General features: G+C 41.9%; 1 protein-coding gene across 4 annotated transcripts in view; it reads right to left on the bottom strand.

Moving 5' to 3' along the window:
* LOC140911616 (terminal uridylyltransferase 7-like) overlaps nucleotides 1-15,833 on the bottom strand; it is a 54,010-nt gene extending 38,177 nt beyond the window's left edge. For 2 of the 4 annotated variants that reach the window (XR_012159055.1, XM_073345011.1), the window contains exons 1-8: nucleotides 15,718-15,833; nucleotides 13,120-13,637; nucleotides 5,381-5,559; nucleotides 4,463-4,579; nucleotides 3,220-3,397; nucleotides 2,663-2,751; nucleotides 2,129-2,180; nucleotides 350-419 (exon numbers count right to left, since the gene is read on the bottom strand). Coding sequence is in view for 3 of the 4 variants with exons in the window: in XM_073345011.1 (XP_073201112.1) it covers nucleotides 350-419; nucleotides 2,129-2,180; nucleotides 2,663-2,751; nucleotides 3,220-3,397; nucleotides 4,463-4,579; nucleotides 5,381-5,559; nucleotides 13,120-13,606 (1,172 nt within the window). In the remaining variant the exon portion in view is untranslated. The other 2 variants (XM_073345012.1, XM_073345013.1) reach the window with 2 other exon arrangements.
* Nucleotides 15,834-15,842: the final 9 nt, after the last annotated feature.

Here is a 15,842-nt window from a genome sequence, read left to right as displayed (position 1 = left end):
TTCTTTCATTTGGTATTAAATCTGCATCGTCTAGAAGGGAAGAAAGGAAATTTTCTACTTTAGCAATCATCCCCAGTGCAGAGGGGTGCACAGTGAAAAAATAAAAGGTTTTTTTTTATTATTATTTTTATTTATTTATTTTTGTAAAGGGGACTGGGGAAGAGGGGGTTGAGGAAGAAATAACCCTTACCCTCTTATTCTAGGCTAGGAATGACTTGCCCATAAATGTTTGTGTCAAGATCCATGGAACTGTAATAATTTAGTACAGAAATGTTATTTTTTCAGGTGTGGGTATGTGTAATTTTACATTGCTATATGCTATTAGAACACACAAATTGACAACTGAGACCTTTGCTTTTCTCTGCACACCACCACTGGTACTCTAGCATGGAAATCTGCATCAACATCAATAAAAGATTCTGGGGGGGGAAAAAAAAGAAAAAGCCACATTAAGCACATGGTTAATAATATTCTTCGTGTTTAAGGAGAAACTCATGTAGCGCAAGGAGTAGAAATAGATTTTGGGTCTACCAGTCTGGCTCATAAAAGGATCACCTCCAATTAGAAATCTGACTAACTCAAGCACGAAAATAGAAAGTTAAGTCCGGTGGGTCAGTACTATCAGACATTGTGTTAATTTAGATTTTGAAAATATGAAAGGAAAAACGCAGTCCAACTATATAAACTTGCAGTGTTTCCAAACAAGATCACATTATTGTTGGTAGAGGAGGCAGTGACTTAGCAGTTGTGTTAAAGAAAATGCTACAAGGGAGAGAGCGGAAAGAAGAGTAAAACCTCACACACACACACGGTAAAATAGAAAAGGAGCCACCCTCCCTCTCTTTTTCCTTTGTGTATGTTCTACTTAGATTGTAAAGACCCCGTTTTCAGCTGGCTTCAACCCAGTCTTCCCTGATGTGCATAAATTAGGACTGAGTGGCATTTTTTTAGTACCTCAACATGCAGGTGATGAGTTTCCATATACACATTCTATCTTGTGTACGAAACATCAGCACACCAAAAACGTATGTGCAGATGCGTGCACAAAGTTGTATATACATGAAAGGAGGCTAAGATCTGAAAATAGGGCCTTAAGTACTTTGGGACAAAGACTAGTCAGTCCTATTTCAAGTAAGAAGCACCATGCACACTTATGTCGCTAGGTAAATCATCCTCACAAGCTAGCCTGTGGAAAAGAGGGGCATCCCCATTCCTGATGTGAATGAGAACACACAGTTAGAATTTCTACCACTAAAGGACATACTGTAGCTAGTATTTGAACGAAATACTAAAGCAGCTAAATTCTTTAGGCCTTATACAAGTGATGCATTTAGTATCTACCATTATCGATTCAGGGTAAGTCATTTGTTGGAATACACATGACAAGCCTACACTAAACAGCTTGTCTGACGGCATTAGTTCTGTAGCGTTGTTGTAGCCGTGTCAGTCCCAGGATATTTGAGAGACAAGGTAGGTGAGGTAATATCTTTTATTGGACCAACTTCTGTTGATGAGAGACTCTAAGGTATGTAAAGGAGCACACCTTACTCTAGGGAGATTTGCACTACATTATGGGCTAGCAGGGGAATATTACTATCAACCTTTGTTTCTGTGATCCCATCAGCAGTGCTCACAGAAAGAGCTAGGGGATCATTACAGAATGTTACACCTTAGAGCGTTGTGGTTTTAGGCTACCACCACATAATTCTATCCAAGGCACCACTCCTGCAAAGACTGAGGCCCCTGCTTAACTTCATGCACTGTGTAGTCTCATTTACTTCACATGCTTAAGTCTCAGCAAGGTCACTGACCAAGTAAACATAGCAACATAAAAACTCCAACTCTTTTCCCTAGCTGTGAAGGGATTTTGGAATTCAATGTACAAAATGCTCCCTCCTCCAATTAGGTAAGCTTAATACCTTTACTCTTGTACCTGTCAATTTACTAGTGTAGAAGAAGAATGAAACTACACATGGAGACAGACTTACATTATTCTGTAAAAATCAAGTAAGCATTTGAGCTGATGCATCTATTTAAAAAAGGTTTTGCATTCAGTGAAGGAGTATTGTGAGAATGGCCAGGGGTGCTTTTGAAATGAAACTGAAACCAGTGAACAAGTATTTCTTACCACTATTCTTCAGACTTTCTTGTACAAGTAAGAGAACATCTGGTTGAGCCATCTGTGAAATGGAGTCAAATCATAGAAGATTATTATTTAAGCTACTGAAACATTTGAAAAATGTGTTTTTTAATGATGGATTTTTAATACTTCCATATTGAAAAGACAAAGGAGGATCACTGTGACACCTTAGGCAAGTCACAACATCTAAGGCCCAGTTTCCCCATCTGTAAAATGGGTATAAATCTCCTGCTCTGCCTCACAGGGTTGCTGGGAGGTGAGGTTTAACTCATTTGTGTTTGTGAAGTGCTTTGAGTTCATTGGATTGAAGATGCTATTAGCACAGAGTAATACCACTACTTTAACAACAGATTAAGATGATTTTAGTTCAGACGCAGTTAACAATAGCTCCCCTTGGATCGATACATTTTGGTAAATAAAAATCCCATTACCACTTGGCACCTTTGTTATTACTTGCTTAAATGTTACTATAACAGGCAATTCAGCCAATTTTACAACACTAATAATAACCTGCTCACTTACATTGGCTGGAAACTGGACATCAACGTTTATGTCAGATGTTCTGAAACCAAATCTGCTACAGGAGGAGCCGTACAGCCTTAGCGAGCAACCTGCAAAGAAAGCAATTTTTTGTATAAACTCAACATCTTAATCCAAATCCTGGGTTGGAGTGCAGCCACTTTGCAATGCCTTGCCAGCAGATTCTAGTCCTAGAACTGGTGTAGACAGCCATCAGAGGATCACCCCAATTCTGAAGAATCTTTCAGTAGCACAACAGTTCCTACACCTTATCCCTGCTGCTGGCAAAAGGGATTGAGGCCACGCCCAATAGGGCATGGCTTGGGCCTCCTCTAAACCCTGCTGATTCCCAGCCACTGGGTCAGTGGCAGTTGATGTAATTTAGAGCAACCTTCAGGCCAAAATATTGCCACTACGTCACCAAGCAGAACATACTGACAAAAATCAAATTATATTATTGGTAGAACTTGTCAAAATCAGAGATTAAGATTACTCTTGCGGAGAAAAATGCTTTTTCTTTTTCGTATATTTGACCATCAAACCAAATGGCAGAGTTATACCTGGCAATTTTGGGTGCAATAAATCTTCCATCGCTGTTTTAATTTTGAGTCTTTGTTCCAAATCCTCATTATTTAAGCCAAACTCTTGCACTACGTTTTCAATGGCAACACCAATAGCTTGTATCTGGGAAGGTGTTGGTGGAGGCAGGGTAGTCAGCAGTTGTTCTTCTTGCTTTTCCTTCAAGGACAACCACATTTTAACATATTTAAATGACTCTCTTCAGTTGCTTTCATGAGGTAGGGGTAGGTACACACAACCTACCGCCATAAACATTTCTGTGTGCCCATCTATATTACGGAGCTAGTAAGCAGTTTCAAACAGTTGGTGCGTTAGGACACAATTAAGGTCTAGAGAAAGATGACATACAATGATTCTATCTAGATAAAGAGTTTGAGACGTCACGTTAGAGGCTTCGGTAATTTACAAAAATCCATACACCTATATAAAAGGCATAGGCAAACATCCCTTTCTCCTTATAAGGAGTGGTAGAGGATAATGAAGTTGAAGACAAAAGGGAAACCCTGTACGTGCCTTTCAATTCCTTTGGTCTTCTGGGGCAAAGGTGGGGAAGGAGGGCAGGCGCAGCAGAAGTTTCTTTCAGTAATAATAAAATGTCAAACTGCAGTTATGCTGGCAATAGTTTTCAATATATATATAAATATAAAGCTGTTATTTTAATTATTGATATATATTCTCTCATACTGGAGTATCCAACAACCCTTTCATTTTATCTAGGCTATTGTCAAAATGGCAATTACAAATTTTAAATTCATTCTTACCAACTCATTCTAAATCAAGTATATTACAGCTGTCAGAACGCCACTAAATGACATATTAAGAAGAGAGCAGATACAGTTAATGATACCATTACACAACTCATGAACAACAAATGAGGTTAAGTTGTGACAGCTTAAAAAAAAACTTATGACCTGCACAATAATACTGAATTATACATTGAATGAAAGCTCCCTTTAATGATGGTTATTAGGAGATATCAGTAATATCCTAGAGGCAGTCCCGAGTTCACTCTATGCTGGAAAAAAGTCTCAAACTACGTATTTGTTGCTTTTACCAATGTCTATGGACATTGGTAGACATTATATAGAGAAGCACTCTGTATAACACTAGCAGAATATTAAGCATGGTAAGAACAAGGCAAGACTTCAGGGCTAATATAATTGCATCATCATTAGCAGGATAACAAATATAAAGCATGGATTTCTAAAAGTGTCATTAACTCACCTTTATGTTTTTCTTGTGCTTCTTCTCTTTAATGTGCTTATGAGCAAATGTCACTGACTCAATCAAAGCATCACATAATTTGCAGGTATACTTGGCTGTGGGGTAGTTTCGAGGACGCTAAAATTGAGAGAGTTTATTGACTAAGATACAGAAAGATGTTACCTTCATTTCATACATCTGCCACGGTCAGTTAAATTGTCCTAGGAAGTCCAAAAATACACCCTCCAACTTTCCTGGCAACCCGAAGGTTGTCACCTTTATAATTGCTGGTAACCGGACACTCGAGGCCCCGCACCTGCTCTGCCTTTTTCCCAGGGCTCACCCCCTTCTCTGCCTCTTCTCCCCAAGGCCCTTTCAGCATCTTGCTGGATCATCTCAAGGAGCCTACCTGCCTGCAGGTAGGAGGTGGCCCCAGCTGAGCAGAGGCTAGCGTGACCTCGCGCCTCCCCCTGCCCCGTGGTAACCAAACTTTAGGTCTGGGTGCCATTTAGGGTTGCCAGGTCCCCTTTTCGACCAGACTTCCTGGTCGAAAACCGGGCACCTGGCAACCCTAAACAGCACCCGGACACAGACGCCAAAAAACGACTGTCCGGGTAAAACACGAACGAGCGGTAACCCTACCTAACCCCAATCTTAGAGCCGAGCAATTTGAATATTACATAGAGGGACACTTGGAAATTCGAATACTGAACGTAGTCAAAAGCAAAGGTACACTAGTCTTCTTTTTATTCATTTCCAGCCACTGAACACCCATTTTGTTAAAATTTTATGGATTGGATCACTAACAACAGAGCCTTTAGCTGCACAAAGTGGAATTCTTCAGGAAGAGTGCAAACCTTTGATCTTTAATTCATAAATTAAAACCTGTATGTGATAAAATATCCAAATACTGTATATACAAAAAGAGAGTGTTGTCACCTTCTTTAGTCTGTAAATGCAGTCTCTCTTTAATCGCTCTTCAGCCTGCTGCAACCCTAGTAGTTCCTTCACTGACAGCATCGACTCATCTATAACCGGGCTTTCCACATCGTCATCTTGATCATACTCCTCTTTTCCTGTCCTTCTTGATCTCCTTGGTTTCCTATGTTTCTTCATTTCTTAAAGAGTTATCAGAACAAATATACTGTAACATCATTTCAGAGCACACAACAGAATGGAGAGTGAACCCAATGCATTAAATAAAGCAGACAAGATTCTCTACTTGTCACACCATTTCCTTTTCTGACATATGCAAGTCATCTTTTCTGACAATTGCAATACCTCCCACTCCCCGGTGGTGCATATTCATACTGTCTCCTAAGGTATGTTTGTTTTGACTCTTACCGACTACTGGAGAATGACCTCTGAAGTATCAACAAACAGGTTGACCCACAAAAAGTCAGGAACTGGGCTATTTAGAAATTCTTGTTTGATCAACACCGGTTAACGCTAATGGCAACAGGTTCTATGGTCAGTTTAAGACTCACAAGTTCGAAGGGATTAGGATGGGGTGACTTACTATCCCTACAGAATTACTGACACTGGATGATTCCCCACTTCTGAACCGGAATACTTTCAAAATTCCTAGATTAAACTTCAATATTCCAGAGTCCCTAGAAACACGACATGAAGGTTAGCACCCCCTAAACCTAAATTATACCCAGGCAGTAAACAGTAAACAGTGTCAGATCAGGCAGCTACAGGAATATAGCCGACATGGAGATTTTTTTAATCATGTATATAAGACAGTGCACATTTCCCCCCGAAACTCCCGTTCCTTACTCTCACGTAAAGTATAGCCCTCATGTCAAGATACTATGGTAACACTATTTGTTTTATACCCAGAAATGAAAGCTTCTTGCTCTTCTGGTGTCACCCACTCTTCAACTGTACCAGTACATTGGCTCGAGACAATTAAAATAGCAAAGACACAAGACAGTGATCCTTTTTAGCTACTCAGAAGAGGGAAGCAAAGCCTCTTTTTCACCTCAATAAAGTAATCCACTTGTGTAAAAATGGATGTACTTATTTTAATACAACTAAGTCTTGCAAAATAAACAGTATGATACATTTGTTGTGTTTACAGCTAAGCTTGTGGCAGAAGTCTGGGTGTAAATATACTGCCTATGCTTTGTGAGCAGCTTTATCAGCATTTTTGCAACAGTAGTTACGGGTCCAAAGCGTACAAATAAAAAAAACAGGTGATCTTTGGCTCCAGCAGGAATGAGTAAATACTGGCCAGAGTTTCAAATAAGAGCCAGGATTACAGCTCACCTCTAGTTTAGGTACCTATATAAAGTTGCCGGAACAATGGGCTCTTCCAAGTGCTTTTGACAATTCTTTCAAACTCTGAAATCCTTCCACCGGGATCAGATTTTTTCCTCTACCGATTTTTAGAAGCCAACTCCAACAAGCAGAAAGTGAATTCATACTCAGATATTTAGGAAGGTTGCCCTTGAATCCCATCTCTTTCAAGAGGCACTATCAACTATCATATCGTACTTTTTAAAAAAAAACAACAACGTTGCTATAACTTTCAGAGTAGCAGCCGTGTTAGTCTGTATCCGCAAAAAGAACAGGAGTAGCACCTTAGAGACTAACAAATTTAGTTGAGCAGAAGCTTTCACAGGCTACAGCCCTCTTCATCGGATGCATAGAATGGAACATATAGTAAGAAGAGATAGCTATCTATCTATCTATCTATCTATCTACATACACACACATCCACCTTTTCATGTTGTGTGTGTGTGTGTGTGTGTGTGTAAGTAGGCACACCAACGGTAGGAGGCTAATTAATTAAGATGCGCTATTATCAGCAGGAGAAAAAAACTTTTGTAGTGATAATCAACGTGGCCCATTTAGACAGTTGACAAGAAGGTGCGAGGATACTTAACATGGGGAAATAGATTCAATATGCGTAACGACCCAGCCACTCCCAGTCTTTATTCAAATCCAAGTTAATGGTATCTAGTTTGCATATTAATTCGAGTTCAGCAGTTTCTCATTGGAGTCTGGTTTTGAAGCTTTTCTGTTGCAAAATTGCCACCTTTAAGTCTGTTACTGAGTGACGAGAGAGGTTGAAGTGTTCTCCTACCGGTTTTTGAATGTTATGATTCCTGATGTCAGATGCGTGTCCATTTATTCTTGTGTGTGGAGACTGTCCAGTTTGGCCAATGTACATGGCAGAGGGGCACTTGATGGTAGATGTGCAGGTGAAGGAGCCCCTGATGGTGTGGCTAATGTGATTAAGTCCTATGATGGCGTCACCAGAATAAATATGTGGACAGAGTTGACATCGGGCTTTGTTGCAAGGATAGTTCCTGAGTTAGTGTTTCATGTTCTCTGTATGTCTGTATATACATATATACACACACACACACACACACACCCCTTCTTACTATATGTTCCATTCTATACAGCCAATGAAGTGGGCTGTAGCCCGCAAAAGCTTATGCTCAACTAAATTTGTTAGTCTCTAAGGTGTCACAAGTACTCCTGTTCTTTTTAACATTGCTATAAGGATCCCCTAAAATTACGAGCGGTGAAAAAATTCGGATTTTTTTTTTTCAGTTTATTTGGGCATTTGATGGCATTTTGTCTAGTTGGCTGCCCATTTGTGTAGGCCATCCCCAGCAAGAGGAAAAATTAAAATAAACCCAAACAATTGATTGTGAAACCACAAAAATTGACAGGGAGATTCAGCATATATAGTGTCTCAAACTGCTTTTAATGGAAACTATGCAAACGAAATTTCAAGGTGATGAAAGGAATGCCATGTCAGCTTCTGTCTAGCAATTGTCTGATGCTTTTTAACTCCTAAAAAAGAAAAAATGCTGGTCTTTGTCCTCCGCAATTCTCTCTCTCCCCAGGAACTTCATCCTTCCTTCAATCTGTTGCAATAGCTGGGAAAGACAAGTCTCTGGTACTTTACTCATCTCTCAACTTCAAAAAAAAAAAAAAAAAAAAAAAAAAAGATATTCCTCTTCACCAAATAACTCCAGTGCCTTCATCTGCTGTTCATAGCTTTCCTCTCACAGCAGTATAAAAACCACGCATTTCACTGCTGCTCATAGAATGGCTTGACAACTTAGCCCAATGGCTAAGGAGATGTCTCCGCAGCATTTTGGATAGAGCAGAAGCAAACCGCTAGCCCACGTTGACAATCTTGGCCTAGCGGGACTCATATGAGTGTTCTAAAAACTACCTGTGAAGACAGCACTTTCAAGTTGTGGCTCAGGCTGGAGCTTGGGCTCTGAAACCCACCCCGCTCCTTAGGCTTCAGAGCCTGTGAATTCCACAGCAGCTTAGTGGCCAACTTTCTTCTCTTCCCTCTCAAGAAAACAAGCCAGCAGCTTTCTAGCTCCATGCAATCCACTCACCTGGTCAAAATATCTATTCATTCTAATCAAGGGAGTTTTCAAACTCTAGCTCTCTGGGTTCTGACAGGCAGCCGTGAAACTGATCACAGCCCTGTTAGTGTCACTCTTCTATCCCTTGGCAAAGCTACCAGGAACAGAGCCCTCTACCTGCATACTCCGGAAGATAATACTGCATCTCCTTACATCAGGAACTAAAAAAAATTTTAAAAACTTAAAATCCTGCAGAAAGTGATGGGAGAGAGGCCAGAAGACTTTTACACACTGCTGAAAAGCATGTGAATCACAGTTTGAAAATTAACAATAGTTCCATGTACTCTAAGAATTCAGCAATGCGAGATTTGTTTAGAAGCCTCTCAATAAAGAAGTCAAAACTTGGGGAAAAAATCTAACCACCCACATGCCAATAGCAAGTAGGAAATATTCCTGGCAAGCAGGAGGTCTAAACCATCAGTTTCTGCTCAACTTTCAAAAAATAAATTCTTATCCTTTTGGGAGTCCACCTTTACCACCATGCATGTAGCTTTCATGCCACCAGGCAGCGCATAACTGACAAGACTAATGTAAATTTCACTCAGCTGCCATTTAGAGAAAGCTATGACCAGAGGCTGCAAGTAGAACTCAACACCCAAAAGCAGACCCGCACAACCCACCATTGCTGCAGCAGACAAGAGGCTGCAGTAAGGCTAGAGGAGCAGAAACCCCATCTCCACATAGCTGCAGCAAGGCTGGGCAGAGAGTGTGTCTTCTCCCTACCAGCAGCAGGTTAGTGAGGTGTCCTTCAAATTTATCTGGGACCTACCAGCCAGAAGCTGATAGTAAAGAGCGAATGAGCAAACAGCGTCTAGGGATAGTACTCTGCTAGAAGTCCAAAAGTAGCAAAAAGGTAGAGAAGGAAGTCTGACTGGCTTTTCCCCACCTTGACTTACTTGGTGTCACAAGTGAGCTGTAGCTCACGAAAGCTTATGCTCATATAAATTGGTTAGTTGGTTGGTTAGTTGGTTGGTTTTGTGGTCAAATAAATTGGTGCCACAAGTACTCCTTTTCTTTTTGTGAATACAGACTAACACGGCTGTTACTCTGAAATCTATCATACTGACTCTCTAGCTAATGGCAGTAAAACATTTGAGCTCTGCAATAGTCCTGTCGTTATGCTCTTACAGAACTCTGCCTCCCCATGATCAATATAAATGCTCTGATTAACACAATTTGGATATCAAATAAGTGACAATGCATGGAATTCTGCTCCTCCTCATAAGTTAAAACTCATTTTTGTGAGCACTGAAATAGCTGCTTATAAAACAACAATATGCCAAGTAAGTAAAAACTCCTATCATTACTTGGTAGTCTCAACCAATATTGGTTGAGACTAAGTATTTATACAGAGTATAAAAAGCAACTCCTCCCAGGTCCTCACTGGATGATCTTTCTTTTAGTTCTTAAAAACGAAACAAGAAAGCTTACACCACCAAATCTCTCACAATCTGAATAGTCTATCTTCTTATCAGGTGTTCTGAAATGACTGCTTAATGGATAGAAACTCTTTAATACGGTCAGTTGATCTGCATGGCCCCACTTATCTAGTATGTTTAAATTTGAGATACTCGTTCAGTATCAGTCAAGTACAGGAGGAGACACAAATATAAGCTATGAATTTCCATAAGAGGCCACCAAAAGGCTCAGCGTACATCTACACTGCAAAAAAAACCAAAACACAAAACAGTGAGTCTCAAAGCCCAAATCAACTGACTCAGGTTCAAACCATGGAGGTAAAAAGAGAAGTGTAGGCATTCTCGCTTGGCCTGGAACCCGGGTTCTGTGATCCACCGCCTTGCCGGGTTTCGGAGCCCTGGCTCCGGACTGAATGGGAACATCTACACTGCTATTTTTAGCCCCGTAGCAACAGCTCGGGTCAATTGACCCGGGCTCTGAGACTACCTGCTGCAGGATTTCTTTGGCAGTACAGACATACCATTAGCGTCCTAGGTTAAGCTTCAATCTTGAAACCTGGTTCACTTATTCATTACAGGTTGCCATCACTTCAGTTCAATCGGCCGCCATGAGGCAAACAAAAGCCGCTCTAGTAAAAGACAGGCAGTGCTTGAGAAGCTACCAGATGGAACATGGGGAGCCAGAGGTTCCATGGCAGTTGACTGAGTGAAGGATCTGAAGGGATGGGGAGACGTCATAAAAACTTACAAAGGACAACCAAGGGCTGGTCTCCGCCGGAAACTTAGATCGGCGTAGCTACGTCTCTCAGGAGTGTGAAAAATTCCTACCCCTGGGAGACGTGGCTATGCTGAGCTAACCCCCGGAGTAGACAGCGGTAGGTCAACGGAAGAATTCTTCTGTTCACCTAGCTACCGCCTCTCAGGGAGGTGAATTAACAACAGAGCTGTCAGAACCCCTCCCATCGCTGTAGCGAGTGTCTACACTGAAGTGCTATCTCTGTGCCACTGCCACGTTATAAGTGTAGACACAGCTAAAGCGTGCCACAAGGACTCAGAGTCAAAGCCAAGTCTACCTCAGGGTGCACTGTTGTCAACTAGTATTCAAGTTATCTAACTGCAAAGTACCATATTTAAAGCTTTCATACAGGAAACAATTTGTTACAGATCATTTATGCCAGTGGTTCTCAAACACTTTTTTTTTTGGTGACCCCTTTCTAGGGTGACCAGATGTCCTGATTTTTGGGTCTTTTTCTTATATAGGCTCCTATTACCTCCCCCCCCCATTCCGATTTGTCACATTTGCTGTCTGGACATCCTACCCCTTTCACACAGCAAGCCTCTGTCTGTGACAACCCCCGCCCCATAAATTTAAAATGGGGGCATTAATTTAATGGGGATCAGGGACGTCAGCCCCACTGAGCTGACAGCTCGCGACCCCCTTGTAGCCACCTTGCGACTCCCTGAGGGGTCACGACCCCCAGTTTGATGCATTTGTTTTATACAAGTATGATTTTCTTGACATATTTGGAAGACCGTTGCGGTAACAGGACATAAGACAAATATCCAATTTAAATGAAAAAACAAAAATACCACCCCTTCTTCCTCTCACACACGACCTCAACAACTCAAAGAATTCTCTTTTAACCTTTTCCGTAGCAATGTTCTGAATCATCCTGATAAATGTCAAATGGCCTTCATTTCTTCTTCACGTCTCATTTTCCTCCATATTTTCAGATCTTTAGTTCTTCCATTACTGTTCCATTTCTCTCTTACTTCCCTTTTTTCTTAATTCCCTTTTTATCAAGCTATTCTAGTTCTCACTCACTAGCACTGCGGCAACGGCACTGCAAATCTTTACATCAAGAAAGTTTAACAAAAGACAACGTCTAGATAGCAGCCCTCAGCATAGTTAAACTTTACAAGGTTTAGCACAAGAAAAAAAACACACACACTCCTCACCCTTTTTGGGGCCGGGCAGGGCAGGGCAGCAGGGGAAGAATAGAGACAAGTCACTCATTCTTGTTCTTTTTAAACAACTAAAACCTTTCTGAGCATGTGGTTTACAGTGTCTCACCATCCAATTTAGTGCTTCTCTACTTGAAGGTCACTACGCTATCAGGATAACACTTTATGCCAAGACTGGTGAATATGTCTCTATAGTGTGGATCTTATTCTTCTCTCCTTACAGAGGAAAAGTTCCTATTCAAATCAGAATAAGCCCCCCCTCCCCCCCACGACAACCTCCTATTTTACACAATACTGTAAGACTTTTACAGTTTTATTTTAAAGTTACAGATTGAAACAAGTATAGAAGTTACCTGCATGAGAAGATAACATATTAAGTTAGCTATTTTCCACGTTGTCTTATTCCCATTTCCTTTTAACTTTTTTTAGCTAACTTACTGAACAAGTTGTAAGTTTACCATGTGGTCTTGCAGCAAGTAATGCCAATTACTTGTGCAATTTCTTCAACAATGCTTAAAGACTGGAGAGATTTATATCAAGTTGTATCTTGGAAAAATGAAAAATATTGAAGTTGCAGACTAGGACATCACACTTGTCGCTATATACTTGTCAAACGTTTATAAAGCGATTAACCTACCAAACCAACAAGATGGTTTCATAGTACGACCAGTTTATAAAAACAATCTTTGGATCACATACTGTTACAATACTGCTTAAAATGCTGCCATTGAGTACAGAGGATACTTTGCAAGATAGAAGTGTTACGGAACAGAAATGGTTTTATTTAATTTTTTGCATTAACAGTGAACCTTAAAGTTGTACTTTCCGGACATATACACAGTAATCGATTTTACTTTAAAAACTATGTAAAAAATGTGTTCATTACCAGAGTTTCCTTTCTGTGTGTCTGACATTTCTTCATTTAAGTCTTTCTGAGGCAGTCTTCTTACATTTCTGCTTCCTGCACTTTCAACCTCATGAAAAGAGTCTTTTCTTGTCCTGTTAAGCACAGGAATCCGAACTGTAGATTTGTACTCTCTCCAGCTGTCTGAATTGCCACGATGGTCATTCGATATCCATTTCTTAATTTGGTCTTTTTGGGTATCATTTATCCTCACCCCTTGGTTGTGACCCATGTTTTTAAAAGAATTTGAGCTATTCAGAATACAATGTGGTCCTTTTCTGGGACTGTTTCCACAGTGAGCTTGTGTTCCCTTTTTCTTCGGAAAGCCTATATCTATTTTTTTGCCAGGTCCGTAATCATCCATGGCGTGGCAGTCCTGTTGTAAAGGGCTCCTCTTCAATTCCTCCTCATCTAAAACTCCCCACTCCTTTTTTCTTTTGGCAAAGCAAGGTTTTGCAGCATCTCCCATTGTAATTGCTGTTCAACGGAATACTTTGCACCTGGAGGGGAAAAAAAAAAAGGAGGTAGTTTCAAATAATCAACTGTTTAACAGCAGATTCAAGAGGAATAAAAACATAACAGGTTTAGGAAATGAGTAACTCATGGTTTTCCTCAGTACACATTGCGTATCTTATCAAGACTAAAGCTGGGCAATTTCTTTCCCGCAGTAAATTACAAATTGGCCAAAATATGAATTTATCAGGGCACCAAAGCTATTTGCCGATATGGAAAATAGTTTTAACCAAAAATTATTTTTTTTGACATGATGAAACATTTTATTTCAACATTCATTTTGAAACAATGGTTTTTTCAATTTGCAATCAAAACTTGTTTGTTTTGACCTATCCACCTTTCCCGCCCCCCCTCCCCTTTGCTTTTGGTGAGAAATCCACAAATAAGATCTATATAACTAAATGTCAAGCATTTACATTTTCTTTTTACTGCATTTCTTTATTCTGTATCAAAGCAATACTACTAATTTAATTTGAAACTGAACTGTGCCTGCCACCATATATATATTTTTTCAGGAAACTGGAACTCAAATTTAAGACAACATTTTGAAGGGCTCAACCCAGGCATGAGTAAACAAAACACGTCACCCATCTGAAAACTATTAGGTTTAGCTATACCAGGACACATGAAGAGGAAGAAAAGGCCAGACGTACAAAGGTATACAGACATCTAAAATTCAAGACAGGCACTTTTGAAAAACCCAATGAGGCACCTAAGGTTATGTCTACACTTCAATAAAAAACCTGCGGCACTAAGTCACAGAGCCTAGGTCAGCTGACTCAGGCTTGCAGGGCTTGAGCAGCAGGGCTAAACATTGCAGTTTCCGTGTTCAGGCTGCAACCTGAGCTCTGAGACGACTCTCCCCCCGGCCTATGCACCGCAATTTTATAGCCTTGCAGGCTGAGCTGCAGGAGCAGCTGTGGCCATGCTGTGGGGCTTTTATCACAGTGAAGATGTACCCTGAGTGAGTTAGCTTCCCAATTGGCAAAAAGAAAAGGAGTACTTGTGGCACCTTAGAGATTAACTAATTGGGACTTACATGACTAACCTGCTGAAGTGCTTTCATAAAGCCTGCTAGGCCCTACACCGGCATCTTTAGGAACCTAAAGACATCTGTACATCTGACCCTAAGTTTTTAATTCTCTCTCTCTCTCTCATATATTTTATGAAACTTTCTATAAATAAGACTAGGTTATTTTCAAATGAAGTGCTTGAAACCACACAGACATTGCACTTAAAAGGAAGGCATAATAAAGTAGGCCAATGCCTAGATGGGTGTACTGGTACTAAATCCATAATTACACAGTGTTGTGGAGCTCCACAATTGCTACTGGATAAGGGGAGAGTTTTACACCCTTCAAGATAATCTATGGTGGGTGGGGAAAGTTAACAAAGAATCAGCTATGCAGCTATATATTAGTGATCGAACAACACGGTTTATAATTGTCCCGGAAAAACCCAACTACGCACTCAACAACAAGGGAAGGTTATGAAATGCACCACGCACACAGGGAGGAAGCTCAGAGTCAAAGCACAGGACGGGATCTGCCCACGAGGCTGAGCTGTCAAACCGCCGCTGCTCCCTGGCAGGGTGCGCCAGCCTTTGGGTTTCCTCTCCGCCCCCGCCGGACCTCACGGGCTCCAGCAAGGACAGGGGACACGCCAGCCCCGCTCGCACCGGGCGGCCCTGTCCCAGACACTCGCGCTGCGAACTGCCGACCCCGCGAGGCCGCCAGACCAGGCCGGCAGCGAGGGGGGCCCGCGGCCCCGGGGGAGCCGGTCCCCGCAGCGCTCAGGAACTCAGGGGCCCGGCCCCTCCTCCCGTGTCTGCCCCGGCACGGGGTTCCCCGGAGACTCCCAGGAGCCGCGGGGCAGCGAGACAGGCCGGGCGGCAGGTGGTGGGGGTAGGGGGGAGTAGGAACATTGGACTCGGGGGGTGGGGGACGCAGCTCCCCAGTCACCGCGGGGGGGGGGGGAGGTGTCAGGCTCGCGCGCCCGGAAGCCCAACGGTCGTGGGAAGGGCTCGGGGGAGGCCTCCGCCGCCGCGGCCCCGGGAAGGACACTCACCCTCGGCCCTTCCGGTTATTGCTCCCTCTTCATTGTGCCGACTCGAGGCGGAAGCGCCTGAAGCCCTGCACAAACCCGTCCGGACTGCCCTTCCGGAAACCCTCCCCCATTCCGTCATCGCGCAC

Source organism: Lepidochelys kempii, chromosome 5 (assembly GCF_965140265.1).
Source record: "Lepidochelys kempii isolate rLepKem1 chromosome 5, rLepKem1.hap2, whole genome shotgun sequence".
NCBI classification, from domain to species: Eukaryota; Metazoa; Chordata; order Testudines; family Cheloniidae; genus Lepidochelys; species Lepidochelys kempii.
The sequence above is the reverse complement of the archived record's forward strand: the minus strand, read 5'-3'. Positions and strand labels throughout refer to the sequence as shown.